Below are 14245 nucleotides of genomic sequence, written 5' to 3' on the forward strand. Positions count from 1 at the left end.
ACATGCACAGTTAGGAATCTGGCTTCCAGTAAAACTCAACTAAGGACCTAGAGCTTTTAGTTTGCCTGGGAAATAGTGGGATAATTATAAAAAATAAATAAATACTCAAATTAGGAGACCCTTATATTAATGGAGCATCTCATCTGCTACAGGTAGAGTGCTAACTACTTTATATTTATTATCTAATTTATTTGTCACATCATCCTTAGTCATTTTTTCAACATTTTTTGAATGCCTCCTAGGTAAAGTGGTATTATCTCCTTCTTCAAGATTAGAAATTTGAATTTCATATAGAACAATTGTCTTGTCTAGTACCCCATAGCTTAGTAGCTGGTGTAGCTACTCTGTCTTATTCCAAAGACATTAAACCACTCTAGGATGACATCTTCAGGGTTCTGCTGTTGTATGTGTGATTGCCCTGTCTCTTTTTATTGTCTTTACTGGTAATTATGCAAGTATGTATTCTGCAGCCCTATTTTCATATTGCTTTTCAGTTTCATCTTTTGGGTCTTATAATACCTATTAAGAGAAACATCAAGCTTTATATTTCTGGCGAACTTCTGTTGAATGTTCTTATACCTGCCCTCTAATGAGTGCATATTGATTGTGACTACATAAACGGTCTGTAGGCAAGGTTTCAGAGCAATCTATCTTTCAGTTTAGTTTTTAACACTTTATTTTTATTTGAAATCTATTCATTATTTTGTTTGAAAAACATATTCATGTAGTTCAAGTTTCAGGAAATGGCAAAGGGTGTACAATATAATGTGTCCATACATCCCTGACCCTAAACCACATTATTTCTCTTTCCCAGAGCTAAACTCTGTGCCAGATATTTGTATATCTTTCCCAAAATATGTTAATGCATCCACAATCAAATAGACACACATAATCCCTTTTTTCATGTATAAGTACAGCCTACAGATCTTTACGTATCAATCATGGGCAGCTGTTTATTTTGGTAGCACCATGTATTCCATTGACTTTAAGAGTCAGTGAAGAGCAGTGGTTAGTTGTGGACCCTGTACCCAGACTGCCTGCATGTAGACTGAATTTACTACTGAGAAACCCTTTTTTCAAGTTGATAAATCTCTAGGTGCCTCAATTTTTCTCATCTGTAAATGAGATAAAAATGGTGCATTCTTCATAGGATTGTTGTGAGATTAAATGTTTTAACTCCAAGGATTTATTCAGCACAATGCTTGACAGATAGTGGACACCCAAAATTAGGTGCCACACCATCGTCGTTATCATCATCACCTGTACTTATTTAATCAGATTTTTATTTAGGGATGTATTGGCTTTCTTTTTTACAAAGAGTGCTTCTGGAAATAACCATGTGCATTTATTATTTTACACATGTGAAAATTTAGGGATGTTTTACAACAAGTACAATATCAAGGCCAAAGAGCATGTTGTAAATTTTTTATTTAGACATTTTTTGAATTGAATGCCACAGGGATTATATCAAGTTACCCTTTCGCCAGCAGTTTGACATTATTTAAATAATCAACAACTTAATGGTAGCTTTGTGATGTTACTTATGTTTCTAGAATTATTCATAGATAAAAATGACAATTTTGACATTTTTTCTTTTACCTTCATTGGAAGTATAATCCTCCCAGGAGGGCCTGTTCAAACAGCCTTTTATTTTTTAGTATAAAATACGCATCTTGGTACTTTATACTTGCAGAATTCTCACAGATAACTTGGTAGTTAAGAGAGAGGAAGACAATCTCCCCTTCCATTCTCTATTTTCATATATTTATATTTCTGTGAATATGAATTATTTCAGATTTTTTATGTAGCTGTATAATTAATAACAGGATAATGTTCTATTAGAAATATGCATCTTTTGTCAAGGAAAGCTTAAGAGAAAGAGAGAAAAACTTAAGCACTTTTTGCAGACTTGGAGGGAATGTAAAAAACAAGTAAGCACTGATATCTGCCATACTTAGCTCTAGTGGGTGAGCTAGATGGGAGCCATTTCCAGGTTAGAAAATGTAAAGAGGGACAAAGAAGAATGTTAGGCAGAACGTTGTACATTACCTAAACTGTTCAGGTAAATGACTTAAAAGTAAGTGAAGAAAGCGTAAGTCATCATAGAATACAGTACAAAGACATAGTGCTGAAGAAACCAACACTATGAGCAAATGCTTTATAATAGATAGGGCATTACTAAGGAAATGCTGTCTAGTCTGTTGTAGCAATGGGGAGATAATTAGTGTGAGGAAGCAGTTTCAGAAGAGTTGTGGAACACAACTGGAGAAGAATGAACAGTTGGAAAGTAAATAGGCCAATTTTTGGAATAGTCATTAAGGCAAAAGAAAGATTTTCCTCTTGAAAAATATCTTAGTAACAACCTTTTGTTCATTTCAAAATCATGGCTTTAAATATCTGATTTTATTTTGTTAGTAATTTTTATTTGTATATGGTACTCATCTTTAAAGATGCTAAGTATGTGGTTTTTCTTAAATATTTCTTTTAATTCTAGTTACTGTTTTGTTGTTTTTTTACTTTGTAACATTAAATTAATACAGCAAAATAGTCCTCCTTTTATGAACTAACATAGCTACTCCATTGAAATTAAGACTCTACTGTATATGGAAACTGACATATCAATCATGGAAATAGAGTAGAGCATTATTTACACTGTAAATATTTTCATAATGATATACCATATTTTGTCATGTATAATACAGTCCCATATATAATACACCCACATTTTTGGCCTTAACCTTCAAGGAGAAAACTCTTTTTGTTTAATTTATTTTTTCAATTTATTTTTTTTATATTTAGATACTTGTTTTTTATTATAAAAGAATTTTAGCATTTATTTTTGAACATATGGTACAGGAAATATTATGTAACAAATGACTACAAAACATAAGAACAGATACAAGGTATTTCTGGTACTATCCACGTGTAATATGCACCCTTATCTTTTCTTCAAATATTTGGGCAAAAGAATTGTGCATTATACATGGCAAAGTATGGTATGTAACTTACTACTAGGATAGTAATTAGCGTAGTCCTTTTTCTTGTTTTATTTATTTTTATAAGCTGGATGACTTAAATCATTTTTACTTAAAACAATTCTATTTAAGATTTCACCTTGGTAGATTCCTCCCCGTCAAACATACCACTCACTGAAATATGTAGAAAATGAGCTGATCCTTATTCATCATCATAGGTACAGTAAATTATAATTAAATCAACTTAAGGGAGTCTTCCACATGTATATTGTATATGCAGCATTCTCTGATATTATCTGGCAGTTATCCTTTGCCCACAATTCTCTTCTACCTCAGAAGAGATCTCATTCTTCCTTTAGAATTTTGAGTCCCACGATTTCTTGGTGGGTTTTTTTTTTCCTTTTTACTGAATTCATTGGAAGGGACATTGGTTAAAAACTTCCTTGTTTTTGTTTTAATAATCAACTTTACCAAGATATAATTTCTGTACATTAAAATTCACATATTTTATGTATACAGATTAATGGCTTTGACAAATGTATACAACCAGGTCAAAATACATTTTCTTTTCTGCCCTGACCAAGCATAGCTGAATTGATTAAGTGTCATCCCACAAAGTGAACAGTCATTGGTTCGATTCCTGGTCAGGGTAGTGCCCAGGTTGTGGGACCAGTCCCTGGGTTATGAGACTAGTCCCCAGTTGGGGTGCATGCGAGAAACAACCAATCACTGTTTCTATCTCACATTGATATTTGTCTCCCTCTCCACTCTATAAATATAAATAAATAAAATCTTTAAAGATATATATTTTTTCATTCCCCAAAGAATAAGTACTTCTATATTTAATAACTTAAAAGATCTAATTGTATTTCTGCTTATTTAGTAATGCTCATGAATATAATTTTACTTATCAAGATTACCTTGAAACAACCTTTTTTTAATCTTAGGGAATCTATTTCAGATTGACAAAATACTTCATAACCCAGACAAGGTTAAATACAGTTGACCTTTTGGACAACAGAGGTTTGAAATGCACAGGTCTATTTATATATGGATGTTTTTCCCCAATAAACACATAGTTAGCTCTCTGTATCCCAGGGTTTTATATCTGCAAATTCAACCAACTGAAAATTGAAGACAGTATATTTGATCTGCTGTTGGGGACTGGAAGATGGTCCTAGAACCAATACTGCATGAATACCAAGGGATGCCTCCACATTATGTTTTTGAGGAGTTAAAACTTACATCTGGATTTTTCACAGCATGGGAGGCTGGTCTCCCAAGACCACACATTGTTCAAAGGTTTTGTTTGAGTGATTTTAAGAATGTCTGACACAAACTAAGTTTTACTGGAGATAATTCACAATTAGCAATTTAATGTGTTTTCTGTTTATTTAATTTTTAAGAGTTGTCTGAAAATAAAGACTATATTACAGAACGTAAACAACCTGTCTTCAGTACTGTTGAATGCTGTCTATAATACTGTTGTTAGCTTAAAATAAAATCACAATATAAAAGTTTCTCATTTTGTTTAGAAAAATTGCATGTTGTGGAGGAACCCTCTAAACATTTTTCTTATTCACCCAAAACTCCCAGTCTAGACTCTCATCCCTACAGCTGGATATAGGGATTACCTGTTGGTGGTACTTAATTCTGCATCCTGAAAATGAATCAGAGAGCTATACAGGGTTGGGCAAAAGTAGGTTTACAGTTGTGAGTACTCAAAACACAAAGCTCATTTTTGTGTAACTATTTATTACTATTTTTCATGTGAACAACCGTAAACCTTTTGCTCTACCCTGCATATCCAGTAATTAGAACATGCTTAAAAATGTTTTTAATTAAAAGAAGGTAAATAGCATTTTTCTCATTTTACAGGTTAGTAAAAATTCAGTCAAATTAAGTTTAATGTGCCATTGTAGTTTTTGTTGTGCCTCTGAATTAAGACCATATTTTCATGACTTTTAGTGACCATTTAGCTCCATGTTCTTTCCTCTAAGGCTACATGTACATTTCGTGAATTGCAGCTGGTAAACACGCACAAAGAACCTGACAAAGGTTATAAAGTAATTATTTTCTTCCTGATTGACTTTTTAGCTTGAATGTTTCACATTTATACAGTTGAAATTGAACCTCTTGTAATTATTAGGCCAGTGTTCTCTGTCCTCAAGGTTGATTTAAATTATGGAAATGTTAACCCAGTTTTTGGTATATGCCAGTCATTATTATTATAAGAGTAATAATATTTACATAATTGTAAATTAAAGTAGCATAAAATAATGAGATGAAAAGGGTGTTAACTGTTTTTGATTGCTATTCTGTAGGAGTTACTGGGCAACTTTTTAAGTTCAGAGGAAATAGTTTATCTGAAGTGTATTACTAGATTAAGGGACATTTCATTTTAATTTATAGAAGAATATTCTGACAATGTAGAATATCAGATAGAGCCATGAAAGGAGGTTATACTCTGTTATACAGGAGGTTATACAGACTAAGACAGTGAGCTACATGTCTGGATAGCACTAGTATATACCTAAGTCAAATTTTAGGGTCCTCTCTGCAATATAAATGAATTTTTCATGTCTTTGTCGTTTCCTTTCCCAATATTTCTATCAGCATTGTTTCCTTATACTTATCTAATTTACAAAATATTCAGTATTTTAAAAATATCTAAAGAACTTGGAAGTTCTTAAAGAAGAGGTTTTTTTAAATAGATAAGAGTTTAGTGGAGGGAAAGAAGTTAAACCCAAGTATATAAAACTTTGAAGACAAATGTCAGATAAAATTTAAAATGGAACAGAAAAAGATTAACTATAAAATATGTTGTTCTACAGGTACCGTGCGAATAGAGATGTTTCGAAATATGCAGAATGCAGAAATCATCAGAAAAATGACTGAAGAATTTGATGAGGTATAGCATTTCAATATTTATGCAAATGGCTACTTATACTTTTAAATAGTGAGTATGTTGACTATTTTGACTTCTGTTTTGATTTAGTGTTCAGTGTAAGTAAAGATATACTTTATTCTTATGTATATGATAATCCATGCTACTAATTCCAAAATTAATGATGTCTGGGGATTTGATTACATTGCATTAAGGTAACATTAAATTGATGACAGATAAGGATAAGAAAATTAGTGGTGTGAAATAGAAGTTGATTCTTGATACTCATTTTTGAAGACCACCTAAAATTTTGTAATATTTCCTAATAAGAAAATAAATGTTGGGCATTTATAAAAAGTATGTGAAGAAAGTGGAAAAAGAAAAATGGATTTGTAGGTCACAGAAGTGGGAAAAGATTTCATGTTATATCTGATACATTGTCACAGAACAAGATCTCTTTTATGCTTCTCAGAGATTGTATTGAAGAAAAGCTATCTTAAGTTTAATCCATAATTTCCAAAATTATTTTATGTGGTCTTTAACAGCTACCACCCCTTGTGTGTGTATAAAACTTAAACAAGCATTAGGAACACTCTGAGAGTAGTGTGTTTTGTTTGCTAGTCTTTGGAAATGAAACATGTGGAACTCCTTTTTCTGCATTTTTTTATTTTCACTGAAATAATTTTTCAAGTACTTTTACACAGATTATTGAAAAACATAGTTTTATTTCTGTACTGTATTTATAGTGAACTGAATTCATATTTTAGTCCACCATTAATTTCAATTCTATTTTCTGGTAGATTTTTTTCCCTTGACTTTCAACATGAACAGCAAAGATTGGTTTTATTCTAGGTCCACTGTTTCAGTGGAGTGGGCTGAGACTATTTTTTTGTTAGTAATACATATTTTTAATTAAAAAATGTACTCCTAACATATTCAAATACACTTTGCACAATATTTTTTTCTCTTCAGGTGTTCACTTTTATTCTAGTAGTGCAGGTCAAACATTTCCTTTTTCTTTCTTTTTTTAAAATATATTTTATTGACTATGGTATTACAGTTGTCCCATTTTCCCTTCTTCACTCTCCTCCACCCTGTACACCCTACCACCCACATTCCCCGCTTTAGTTCATGTCCGTGTGTCATAACTGCTTTAGCTTTTACATTTCCCATACGATTCTTGCCCTCCCCGTCTATTTTCTACCTACCACCTATGCTACTTATTCTCTGTACCTTTTCCCCTATTCTCCTCCTCCGACTCCCCTGTTGCTAACGCTCCATGTGATCTCCATTTCTGTGGTTCTGTTCCTGTTCTAGTTGTTTGCTTTGTTTTTGTTTTAGGTGTGGTTATTGATAACTGTGTTTACTGTCTTTTTACTGTTTGTCTTTTTTATCTTCTTTTTCTTAGATAAATGCCTTTAACATTTCATATAATAAGGCCTTGGTAATGATGGACTCCTTTAACTTCACCTTATCTGAGAAGCACTTTATCTGCCCTTCCATTCTGAATGAAAGCTTTGCTGGATAGAGCAATCTTGGTTGTAGGTCCTTGACTTTCATGACTTGGAATACTTCTTTCCAGCCCCTTCTTGCCTGTAAGGTCTCTTTTGAGAAATCAGCTGACAGTCTGGTGGGCACTCCTTTGTAGGTAACTGTCCCCTTATCTCTTGCTGCTTCTAGGATTCTCTTCTTCATTTTAATCTTGGGTAATGTAATGATGATGTGCCTTGGTGTGTTCCTCCTTGGGTCCACCTTCTTTGGGACTGTCTGAGCTTCCTGGACTTCCTGGAAGTCTATTTCCTTTCCCAGATTGGGGAATTTCTACTTTATTATTTGTTTAAACAAGTCTCGCACTTGTTGCTCTTCCTCTTCCCCTTCTGGTACCCCTATGATTCAGATGTTGGAACGTTTAAAGATGTCCTGGAGGTTCCTAAGCCTCCCCTCATTTTTTTGAATTCTTGTTTCTTCATTTTTCTGTTTGGTTGTTTCTTTCTTCCTTCTGGTCCACTCCATTGATTTGAGTCCCAGTTTCCTTCCCATCACTATTCATTTTCTGTGCATTTCCCTTCATTTCACTTAGTGTAGCCTTCATTTTTTTTATCTAACTTGCTACCAAAATCAACCAATTCTGTGGGCATCCTGATCAGCAGTGCCTTGAACTGTCCATCTGATAGGCTGGCTATCTCTTGGTTGCTTAGATATATTACCTCTGGGGCTTTGTTCTGTTCTTCCATTTGAGCCATTTCTTTTCTTTTTTGTTTTTGGTCTAGTCATACCTGTTTTGTAGTAAGGGGAGGAGCCTTAGGTGTTCACCAGGGTGGGACAGCCCAGTTGCTTCGTTGTGAGGCTGTACATGGGGGAGGGCTTGGAGAGGGAACAGTGATGGTTGCTCCAGCTGTCTGCCAGATTTCAGTCCCTTCTGCCATTCCCCCAAGCAAACTGGGCCCTTCTGGTGCAACTTCCCATGTGGGTGGATTTGTGTGCATTCTAGAACCCTTTGGATCTCTCCAACAAATTCGCCTGTGATGCTGGAGTTTCTCCCAGCACCTGAACCCAACTGGTGTTTTTATTTGGTGTTTTGAGGCTTTATTTCCCCATACTGGAACCCTGGGTTGCATGGTTGTCTTTCTCCCCAGTTTTGCCTGGTTTATCTGCATGGCAATGTGGGATCACCTGGTCTAGCAGCCCCCTTGTGCTGCACTCTTCCACAATCTGCCACCTTGGTGGGTTGGCCAGTTGCTGCCTTGCACCTGGGATCCACCAGCCACCTCTTTTTTTTGGCATGACTCCTTTCTGCCTGGCTGCCCAACCCCGCCCCTCCTACCCATCAGGATGAATGTGTCTACTTTAACTCCTTGGTTGTTGGACCTCCATACAGTTCATTTTTCTGTCCATACTGATTTTTTTGTGTCTAAATTTTTGTTGTCCTTATTTTGATTGTGCAAGGAGGCATAGTATGTCTACCTACGCCTCCATTTTGACCGACCAAACATTTTCATGTGCATATTTACAGAAACATTGTCACTGTTTTTCAGACTATTTAAACATTCCATGGCAATAGAAACATTACATTGTGATCCATGCATAATTATATATATATATTTATATGGATATAAATATAAATACTCATATAAATATTTATGGATATTTATATTTATATCCATAAATGTATGTTTATGGATATATATGGATAATATATGGATATTTATCCACATATTTATGGATATTTATAAATATCCATATAAATATATATATGGACATATATATCCATAATTGCTTGTTTTTGCTTCTGTATCCAATAAAGTTCTGAATTTTGAAAGGACTTTTTTGTAATTTAATTAGTGACACAACCAAGCTTCAGCTAACATTAAATATTAAAAACAGAAGCTATTTTTAATATTTGTTTATTCAGTTTTGAGAGGCACCCACACATTGATGCTTCTCATGCTCTCTCTTCCTTTCTTCCCCTCTACCTAAAAGATAAATAAATAAATCTTTAAAAAAACTCAGTTCCTTCAGTTTTCTCATGTAGTTCCCCAAATCCTCTCCCCAGTAGCAATGATTAGTCTGTTCTCTTTGAGTCTGTTTGTTTTGTTTTTTTTGTTTATACATATTGTTCGTTAGATTTCACATAGCATAATACCTTGTCGGTTCATTCATGCTGTTGCAGATGGGAAGATTTCATTCTTTTTTATGGCTTAGAAATACTCTATTGTATATGTGTACCAAGATTTTCTATTTACTCCTCCATTGATGGATACTTGTGTTGTTTCTGTAGCTTGGCTATTCTGAATAACACTGCAATGAATATAAGGGTCCAAAATTAGCATTTTGGGTTTTTTTTTTTTCGGAACCATACCTAGAGGTGGAAATGCTGGATCATAAGGCAACTCTATTTTTACCTTTTTTTGGAACCTCAATACTATTCCCCACAGAGTCCAAACCAATCTGCAGTCCTACCAACAGGGCAATGAGGGTTCCCTTTCTCCACAACCTTTCCAGCACCTGGTATTTGTTGATTTATTGATGATAACCATTTTGACAGGTATGAGGTGATATCTCATTGTTGTTTTGATATTCTTTTCTCTGAATTAGTGATGTTGAACATCTTTTCATATGTGTGTTGGCCATGTTTATGTCCTCTTTGGAGAAGTGTCTATTTAGATCCTTTGCTCAATTTTTAATTTGGTTGTTCGTTTTTTTTGATGCTGAAATTTACATCAGTTTCCTTTCTTTGTAAATTTCGGGTGTTAACTTTTTATCAGGTGTATAATTGATGAACATGTTCTACCATTCAATGGGTTGGTTATCTTTCCATTTTGTTGATGGTTTCCTTTGCTGTGCAAAAACTTTTGGGTTGATGTAGTCCCATTTGTTTATTTTTTTCCTTTTCTCTGCTTGAGGACCTATAGCACAAGTAAATATTACAAAAAAAATCTGAGATTTTATTGCCTATGTTTTCTTCTTGGATTTTTATTATGTAGAATCTTGCATTTAAATTTTTAATTCATTTTGAGTGTATTCTTGTGTATGGTATAATAAAAGATGGTATAGTTTCTGTTTTTTGCACATATCTGGCCCATTTTTCCCCAAAACATTTATTGAAAGGAGTGTCTTTACCCCATTGTTCGCTCTTGCATCGTCTGTCAAATATAGGCGTAGATTTATTTCTGGACCCTTTATTTGGTTCTGTTGCTCTATATGTCTTTTTTTTGTGTGCCTGTACCATACTGTCTTTTTTTTAAGTGGCTTTTTTTAAAGATTTTATTTATTTATCTTTAGAGGGGAAGGGAAGGAGAGAGGGAGAGAAATATCAATGTATGGTTGCCTCTCATGTGTCCACTGCTGGGAACTGGCTTGCAACCCAGGCATGTGCCCTGACTGGGAATCAAACCGCGATCGTGTGGTTCGCAGGTCCACGCTCAATCCACTGAGCTACACCAGCCAGGGCCAGTGCCATCTGCCCTTCCATTCTAAATGAAAGCTTTGCTGGATAGAGCAGTTTTGGATGTAGGTCTTTGGATTTCATGACTTGGAATACTTCCTTCCTGCTCCTTCTTTCCTATAAGGTCTGTTTTGAGAAATCCGCTGACAATGTGCTGGGCACTCCTTTGTAGGTGACTGTCCCTTTATCTCTTGCTACTTCTACAATTCTCTCCTTCATTTTAATCTTGGCTAATGTAATGATGATGTGCCTTGGTGTGTTCCTTCTTGGGTCCAACTTCTTTGGGACTGTCTGAGCTTCCTGGACTTCCTGGAAGTCTATTTCCTTTGCCAGATTGGAGAAGTTCTCCTTTATTATTTGGTCAAATAAGTTTTCCACTTGTTGCTGTTCCTCTTCCCCTTCTGGTACCCCTATAATTCGGATGTTGGAACGTTTAAAGATGTCCTGGAGGTTCCTAAGCCTCTCCTCATTTTTTTTAACTCTTATTTCTTCCTTCTTTTCTCTTTGTTTCTTTCTTACTTCTGGTCCACTCCATTAATTTGAGTCCCAGTTTCCATTCCATCACTATTAGTTTCCTGTGCATTTCCCTTCATTTCAATTAGTTTAGCCTTCATATGTTCCTCTAATTTGTGGCTAAATTCAACCAATTCTGTGAGCATCCTGATCACCAGTGTTTTGAACTGTGCATCTGAAAGGCTGGCTATTTCTTGGTCACTTAGAATTATAGGCTCTGGGGCTTTGAGCTGTTCTTGCATCATAATGCTTGGTCTGATTGCACCTGTTATGTTTGAGGGGCAGAGCCTTAGGTGTTTGTCAGGGCCGGCCGACCCAGTCACTGGGTTATGATGCTGTACTTGAGGGTGGGGTCAGAGAGGGGAAAAAATGGCGCTTTGCCCCACTCTGCTCTCTTCAGATTTCTGTCCCCTCTGCGGCTTCCCACAAGCAAATTGGGCCCCTCTGTTGCCGGTTCCCGGGTGTGTGGGCCCGTTTCCTCTCCAGGACCCTGTGGGTCTCTCCATTGAACTCTCTGTGAGCCTGGGAGCCTCTCCCGGCCCCTCAGCCCCAAGAAAGTCTTTCCAGTTGGTGCTTTCAGCCTAATTCCCGTCACCAGGGCCCTGACCTCAGCGGTCTGTCTCACCATCTCACTTTGCTTGGTTTATCTGCGTACGAATGTATGACCGCAGTCAGCCAGCTGCCCTGCGCCCTCACGGGGTCCGCCAGTCACCACCCCATGCCTGGGATCCACCGACTGCCTACCCTCCTGGGTTGGTCAGACCAAACAGTCTTTCCAGCCCAATCCCACTCCGTCACCGACTCCGCCCCTCTTACCCGTCTGGCTGAGTGGCTTGTTATTGTCAGACTTCCATACAGTTCAATTTTCACTGTTTTTGCTGCGTTTTTGTTTCTAAAACTTAGCTGTCTTTAAATTTAGTTGTGGGAAGGGGCACAGTATTTCCACCTACGCCTCCATTTTTGCTGGAAGTCCAATTTCTTGATATTTATTTTGTATCCCACTACTTTCCTGAATTTATTTATCAGTTCCAGTAGTTTCTTGGTGGAATCTTTAAAGTTCTCTATATACAGTATCATGTTATCTGCAAATAATGACAGTTGTACTTCTTCTTTTCCTACATAGTTGCCTTTTATTTCTTCTTCTTTGATTTCTGAGGCTAGTACTTTCAGTACTATGTTGAATAATAGTTGTGAAAATAGACACCCCTGTCTCATTCCTCATCCTAAGAGAAATGCTTTTTGTTTTATCCCATTGAATATGATGTTTGCTCTAGGTTTGTCATACTCAGCCTTTTGTAATGTTCATATTTGTTCCCAGTATTTCCATTTTGCTGTGAGGTTTTATCATAAATTAGTGTTCGATTTTATCAAATACATTTGTCGTTATTGTACCAGCATTGCATCCCAGATATAAGTCCCACTTGTTTATTGTAAATTATCTCTTTAAAGTATTGCTGAATTTGGTCTGCTAATATTTTGTTGAGGATTTTAGCATCTGCTTTCATTAGGGATATTGGTCTATAATTTTTTTCTTTGTAATGTCTATCTGGCTTTAGAATTAGGATAATTCTGACCTTGTAAAAATGAGCTTGGGAGTCTTTCCTCCTGTTTGTTTTTGGAATATTTTGGGAAGAATTTTTGTTAATTTATTTTTGAATATTTGATAAACTTCCCTTGTGAAGGCATCCATCCAGGATCTTTGTTTCTGCAAGGATTTTGATTACTGCTTCATTTTCATTAATAATTGGTCTGTCTGGATTTTTTGTTCCATCTTTATTCAGTCTTGGGAGAGTTTTATGTTTCTAGGAATTCATTTCTTAAAATTGCCCAATTCGGTGTCATGTAGCTGTTCATTATATTTTTATATAATCCCTTGTAGTTCTGCGGGTCTAACAGTTCAGCTGTTACTTCTTTATCATTTTTTATTTTAATTATTTTTGTCTTCTCTCTTTTTTTCTTGGTGAATCTTAAGGTATATCAACCTTGTTTATTCAGTTGGCCAAAGAGTCTGTTATGTTTTATTGTACGATGGCTGTAGTAGTGCTTAGTTGTGTTTAACTTCATTCAAAAACAATTTTGTTAGATTATATTGGGACAGCTATCGTATGTCATTGTGCATTTTAAAAAAACTTCTCAAAATTGGTAAATTGCTGTGTAGCCATGTTAACATTGATGGAAGAAGAGACACACAACCTTTTCAGTATATTATACGTTATTATTTCAAGAAAGGTAAAAATGCAGCTGAAACACAAAAATTATTTGTGCAGAATATGGAGACGGTGCTGTAATTGATCAAATATATCAAAAGTGGTTTGCAAAGTTTCTTGGTACTGTTGACTTTTGGCCAAATAATTCTTTGCTGTGGGGACAATAATTGTCCTGTTGTTTCCTTAGATGTTGGAACACGTTTAGCACCACCTCTGGCCTCTACCCACTGGAAGCCAAGAGTAGGACATAGCATACTCAGAATATCCAAATCAATAAAGTTATTTGTGAAAATGAGAAATGGATCTTTTATTTTACAGAAAAAAAAACATATGGACTTCTTGGCCATACCTTTTCAAAGAACCAGTGCGTGGTTTCATTGATCTCATGTATGTTTTCTTTTAGACTTTATTTTGTTTATTTTTGCTCTGATCTTTATTATTTCTTCTCTCTTTGGGCTTTGTTTATTGTTCTTTGACAGGTTTCTTCAAGTGTAAAATTAGGTTGTTTATTTGAGATTTTTCTTGTTTCTTGAGTTAGGCCTGTAATGCTATGAATTTCATTACCTACGAACATTTAAAAGCTATCGATGCCTTGTTCCCTCTCACATCCCTGACAAATTGATTTAATCCCTATGTACCTGGGCATAGGGATTTGTAAAAGCTCACTCGGTGATTTTTAGTATACAACAAACTTAGGTAACTTCATTCTCAGGGATAT

At 35.4% G+C, this 14245-nt stretch overlaps 1 protein-coding gene across 2 annotated transcripts in view; it reads left to right on the plus strand.

The window, feature by feature from the left end:
• Positions 1-14245, plus strand: part of STAG1 (STAG1 cohesin complex component) — a 400795-nt gene that overhangs the window by 192348 nt on the left and 194202 nt on the right. For both annotated transcript variants that reach the window (XM_037061224.1, XM_037061225.1), the window contains exon 6: positions 5810-5886. In XM_037061224.1, coding sequence (XP_036917119.1) covers positions 5810-5886 — 77 coding nt within the window. The remainder of the gene's footprint in view (positions 1-5809; positions 5887-14245) is intronic.

This window comes from Sturnira hondurensis, unplaced genomic scaffold (genome assembly GCF_014824575.4).
Source record: "Sturnira hondurensis isolate 20B ecotype Veracruz unplaced genomic scaffold, ASM1482457v3 Scaffold0013299, whole genome shotgun sequence".
Lineage (NCBI taxonomy): Eukaryota > Metazoa > Chordata > Mammalia > Chiroptera > Phyllostomidae > Sturnira > Sturnira hondurensis.